At 40.5% G+C, this 6116-nt stretch overlaps 1 protein-coding gene across 1 annotated transcript in view; it reads right to left on the bottom strand.

Annotated features, from left to right (window-relative positions):
• Window positions 1-1638: 1638 nt before the first annotated feature.
• Window positions 1639-6116, bottom strand: part of dalrd3 (DALR anticodon binding domain containing 3) — an 11046-nt gene continuing 6568 nt past the window's right edge. Inside the window, exons 11-13 of the mRNA XM_080733350.1 lie at window positions 4359-4475; window positions 3750-3818; window positions 1639-3407 (exon numbers count right to left, since the gene is read on the bottom strand). Of these exons, the coding sequence (XP_080589476.1) occupies window positions 3288-3407; window positions 3750-3818; window positions 4359-4475 (306 nt within the window). The 3' untranslated portion in view covers window positions 1639-3287. The remainder of the gene's footprint in view (window positions 3408-3749; window positions 3819-4358; window positions 4476-6116) is intronic.

Here is a 6116-nt window from a genome sequence, read left to right as displayed (position 1 = left end):
CACCTTACAGTAGGTTCAGAAGATAAGTTTTCACATTAGCTACGTATATTTATGCAAATTTGAGGGTGAGAAGAAGAAGAGAAGGACATGATGGAGGGATGAGCAAAGAATAGTAGAGAGAAAAGAGACCTTGTATGACTATCAAGGTATACGCAGTGTACACAAACAGTGGAGGATGGGAATGATAAAAAGAGCATGAAAGAAGATGACAACATCAAGAACAAACGAGGTAGAGGGGAATGAGCGGAGGGAAGAGAAAAAACTCTCGGCAGGAAATACAAACGGACAATCATATTCCAGGGCTTTATCCATAGTGACACATTAGTGTTCACAGCATATGCAGTATGTCCATGTAGTGTGAGGTGTGTGTGTGTGTGTGTGTGTGTGTGTGTGTGTGTGTGTGTGTGTGTGTGTGTGTTTACTGTGTAGAGGCCTCAGGGTAGTGTGCGGTACTGGAGCGTGATGGTGAGGGTGACTCATCTATAGAATATCAGCAGTGAGGCCTACATCAGTGGTACAAGGGTAGATGGAGGGACCATTCACATCCACATACCGAAGACAGGGTTTGACAGGGTTTGACAGGGTTATCTCAACATTCAGGACACAAGAGTGACGTATGATGTGTACAAGACGCATAATGTATGTAGCGACAGAGTTTGGCAATGTTATTTATATTCTGAGGGCAGAGAGGGGACAGTCAAATGGAGAAACATTACACAGTCACAGAGAGAGTTCTACAAAGAGATGCTCCCAGTCCGAATAGTTTCTAGACAGAGTTGGACAGCACTAGTAGGTTTTTGTTCCCCCATTCTTGACATTATGTTAGGATATATGTATATCACATGAAGTATCAGAGAGGTGGTGCCAACGAAGTAGAATCATTTATTTTGAGAGAAGAATGAGATATAGAGAGTGCCGCAGTGGAGGGATAAAAATAAAATGATGAGAGAGTGAAGAATGGAGGGAGAGACAGAGGGAGACAGGAGGGAATGGGGTCAGAATGCCATATAGACATTAACAGTTGACAACATGGCTGCCAGCGACGCACATCTCCGGTCTGTAAGTCACAGCTTATTCATGGACTGTATATGCATATAGCATAAGTATATTGTACTGTATGTATACTATTATTATATATAGACACACAGTATCATCTGACACACACATGTAAACACATACATACTGTATATACAAGTGTGTAATGTATAGTAGCTGTCATAGAAGTCATATTGCATCTGTCATGGTCCTGGATTGAATATCCATTAGCACTAACATAACAGTTTATTAATAACTGACAAAAGAAAAAATCACCATAGCAACTAAATGCAATATTAATATTCCAGGCATGGTTTTGACAGCTGAAATGAGAACAAAATTTCAACTGAAAAGTAAACATTTGATTTGAACCTCCTCTTGTCCTCTCAAGCATGTGACAAGTGACATTTAAACTTTAATTACCTGCTCCATGAAAAAGCAGTCAAAAAGAGCAATTTAAAAAGTGTCTCTCTTTGTATGTGGTTCATGTCCTCCTGTTAGCCTCATGCATTTCCAAGCAGTACGATACCTGCCCCAAACACTGCTCATTATCACTGATGGGTTTATTTTTGAATACCTCTGTGTTAAGGAGGAGGGTACTTGTCCCTGTTGATGACAGGTGTTCAGGAAAAGAGCAGGCATATATTGTGCAAAAAACAAAACAGTCTTACAACATTTTAATGAGACAGCGTTTTGGTCTTATTGCCTTCCTTGGGTATCTCAAATAAATAAGGACACAAGAGCGCATAGCTGAACGTCTCATTAAAATGTTTTATTTGCATGTCCGACGTACACAGGCGTTGTGGAAACAGGTGCACGCCTGCTGATCTGGGTACATACCCTGACAATGCCTTCCCCGCCCCAGACTACTGACACTGCTTTGGTGTAAGGTCACACATACGTGTCTGAAGGGAAATAGCCAAGGCACGCCGAGGCACCGAACACGTCAATTACACGATGCTGTCTTGCTGAATGTGGGCAGTGCCAAAAGTTACGTGCGTGGGAACCAACTTAAGCTGGAGTGTCTGGCTCACTCAAAGAAAACTACAAGCTTAAAGCTCACCATTTGGGGTCAGCCAAGCGTTTCTATCCTATTGGTTGACGCCTGGTCAAAGTTGCACTCTACACGCTATGAACGTCAAAGTGAACGGGATGCATCAGTTTCAGGCAAGCATGTGTGACCATGCCTTTAAGAAAATAAAAATAAAACATAAAATAAACTTCTGAAGCCTGCATGCTTTTTACTTCAAAACACATCCCATGAGTGCAAAGGACTCACGCTTCCTATAATTCCGATCACCTGCCATATGATTACTTGCACCTGTTGACAGAGAGCAAACGCCCATTTCTCTTTTAGCAACAAATGTACAGTGGCAAAACTGACACATCGAGACGGAGATAAGGACTTCATATAGTCTGTACAATACTCCTTTTATCCAACAATAAATATATTATATGCCATTGTCAATTATAAGGTGCACAACACACAGGAACTGGGCTCATTAAAAACTACTTTTTGATCCTCAGGCAGTGACAGTAATACATTGTGAGAGACTACTAGTGACAGGGAAATGATTAAGACGATAATAAGGCAATTTGAAAATAATTCTAAATACTGTACTGGTGTTATTAGGATTTGCAGAACCACCGGAGAATCAGTTAGCTATAAGGTCCGGATAGTGATGACATTTTGGCACTGTTATCATTTAGTTTGTAAATGTAGATTTAGTAAAAGTTTGGGGTTATGTGATGCAGATTTGGGGTTATATAGGATTTTAGCGCAGCAGTACAAGGATGTATAGACAAAGGATGATACTAAAGGCATAAGCGTATTCAGTAACAATCCTCAGTGTTAAATTAACCCCGGACTTGTACGTAAAGGTCCATTTGGGTCACTTTTTACACTCTCAATTGCAAAAGCCAACACTGAGGACTTTACTGTGTATGAGTTAAGCATTTTTTGGGGGGCTACATGAATAGCTGCCAAATGGAGCAAAGGGCCCGTTCGAATCACTTTGGAGCCACATAATGGCAAGATTTAACAGGTTATACTGTATGTGAGAGCTATAATTGTTAAATAGGGGGCATGTGAAGACAGTGGGGGAGGATGGGGAAAAGGTTTAAGTGTGTGAACCTGCTGCAGTTGCCAGCAGACAGTGGGTTCAGACAGTGGGGACTATACTGTGGTTGTCTGATAGGGGCAAGTGATGCGGCTAGATTTGCCAAACAGCAGTGTGTGAAGACAGTGGGGGCTATAGTTGCCTGATGGGGGGCAGGTTAAGCGTTTCCAGAGCGCTGTGGTAGAGTTCTCTCAATGCTCTTAACAGATAGAGACGACAAAACATCTGATTGAAGAGGTGAGGCAATGGCTCCTACACAGAGAGAGAGAGAGAGAGAGAGAGAGAGAGAGGAACAGAAATAGAAAAGGAGAGTACAGGGAAAGAGAAGTGAGAGAGAAGTGAGAGAGAGAGAGAGAGAGAGAGAGAGAGAGAGAGAGAGAGAAATCAATGTAGCTGAACTCATAGTGAACTGGTGTTTTTAATGATGGCTAATCACATTTTGTCAGTAATAAAAAGTCACCAGACTGGTCAATGGGCAATTAACACAGTCAGTTACCATATGGTAGAGAACATTAGAGAAACATACACAAGAGCAGTAACATATGTTCGTGTGTGTGTGTGTGTGTGTGTGTGTGTGTGTGTGTGTGTCCTCACCCCCAGAACATGGACTCTGTTGTAGTAGGAGCTGAAGTCTTTACTGAGAGAGACCAAGAATTTGCAAACCTACAATACAGAAACATACTGTATAGTAATATGTATTACACAGACACCTACAGTTATTTAGTATTATTACACGGTTTGGTTGAATGCTTTATTCTGATTGATCAATTGCTGAATTCAGTGGTGTGTTATTTCTCTATATTGAATAAAAATTATCCTTAATGATTGTTATATTGTACATTAATTCATTTTCTGCCATGGGACGAGTTGTTTTTTTGGCGCTGCTCGCTAGCCTATGGGTCACGTCACCCGATGACGTAACCAGAACAAAAACACCCTCTCTCTTTTTTTTGGAAATAAATAAATACGAAAATCCTCGTAATGATTGTGTATTTGGAGAGGGGCTTGGCACATGCTGCACTCGGAAGCCTGCATCTTTCAAATGGATCGTCATGGTCGGACAATGAATATTTTCCAATTCTAATTGAATGCTCCCGTTTGCGGATCTGTGCGACGCACAATATTAAGCGTTAAACAATCTTTTCAAAGGTATGTGAAAAACCGGGTAGAGAATGAGTTAAAATGTTATTAAATTCTTCTGACCTGTTCAGTCTTAATGTTGAGCCTGGCTCCTCCCCCCTCACAGTCGAGGGCCTGCCCTGATTGGTCCAGGAGCTCAGAGAATGGAATGAGGTAATTGAAGAGAAGAAGCCATTCTCCCTGTCAAGTAAAAAAAGAAACACAGAAACCAGATATCAGAGCTACAAGCAACTGACCAGAAGTACAGATGTATATTAGGGTGGATCTTAAATCGCCTTTTTTAGATTTTCTTGAGTCTCACCCCCCCAATTATGTTCCTATGTACAAAAAACTGCTTTGGTTAAAATTTGGTTGAATTTCAAGCATATTTAGAGGTAGCTCAATCAAGTCAAAGATTGTACATTTTATTGGTCAAAATCGAATTGCACTGCAGGCACATTTAAGTTATACATTACACATTATTCTTATACTAAGCACAGAAATTATATTTTTTAAGCTTACAAATCTAAACACAAATCTGATTACATGTTTGTCATGTCAAACCAGAATTAATGTATTGTAGGAAATAACAGCAAAAAATTACAAATTACAATTTTTCATTTAACGTGCAGAATGACATGTCTTTATTGCACACTCTTCAATCATACTCACAACACACAACAAGCACACAGCCCCACTTCCTTGTTTACCCCCAAAACCCCCGAAAGTCACTGTAGTATAGTAATTCAGTAGTTACTGATCAATTAAAGTGTGTTTACGGCTATCGGGATACTTGTGCCAATGGTTCTGCAGAATTTGCAGCAAGTACTGGAGTTGGGACTCATCTTTAGTAATGAGACCACAATATTCTTGTATTAGGGCAACCCCACGCTCTGCATGATCATTGACAACATTCATCGCCTTCACTACAACCAGAGCTTCTTAGTCCTCCCTGGGCTCCCACTCATCGGGATCAACATCAAGGAAGTCATCTGGGAGATCCATCATTTTGAAAAGCACCTTGGATTTGGGAGACACAACATCTTCAATGTTCTTCCTTGCAATTGTTCCAAAGTCAACAGAAATTCTCTTCATTTCCATCTTTCATGGCTCTCACCATCAGCCTCTTCTTTTGCCCACTCACTTGACTGTCAAACAATGCAAGTCCGACGATCTCTGGAGCCAAATAAGATAGGGGCATATGAAGAGAATTACTGTTGAACTTGGAACAATTGCAAGGAAGAACATTGAAGATGTTGTGTCTCCCAAATCCAAGGTGCTTTTAAAAATGATGGATCTCCCAGATTACATCCTTGACATTGATCCCGATGAGTGGGAGCCCAGGGAGGACTAAGAAGCTCTGGCTGTAGTGAAGGCGATGAATGTTGTCAATGATCATGCAGAGCGTGGGGTTGCCCTAATACAAGAATATTGTGGTCTCATTACTAAAGATGAGTCCCAACTCCAGTGATTGCTGCGAATTCTGCAGAACCATCGGCACAAGTATCCCGATAGCCGTAAACAAACTTTAATTGATCAGTAACTACTGAATTACTATACTACAGTGACTTTCGGGGGTTTTGGGGGTAAACAAGGAAGTGGGGCTGTGTGCTTGTTGTGTGTTGTGAGTATGATTGAAGAGTGTGCAATAAAGACATGTCATTCTGCACGTTAAATGAAAAATAGCAATTTGTCATTTTTTGCTTTGTTATTTCCTACAATACATTAATTCTGGTTTGACATGACAAACATGTAATCAGATTTGTGTTTAGATTTGTAAGCTTAAAAAATATAATTTCTGTGCTTAGTATAAGAATAATGTGTAATGTATAACTTAAATGT

The sequence above is a fragment of the Nannobrachium achirus genome (genome assembly GCF_963921795.1).
Source record: "Nannobrachium achirus genome assembly, chromosome: 9".
NCBI lineage: Eukaryota > Metazoa > Chordata > Actinopteri > Myctophiformes > Myctophidae > Nannobrachium > Nannobrachium achirus.
The sequence above is the reverse complement of the archived record's forward strand: the minus strand, read 5'-3'. Positions and strand labels throughout refer to the sequence as shown.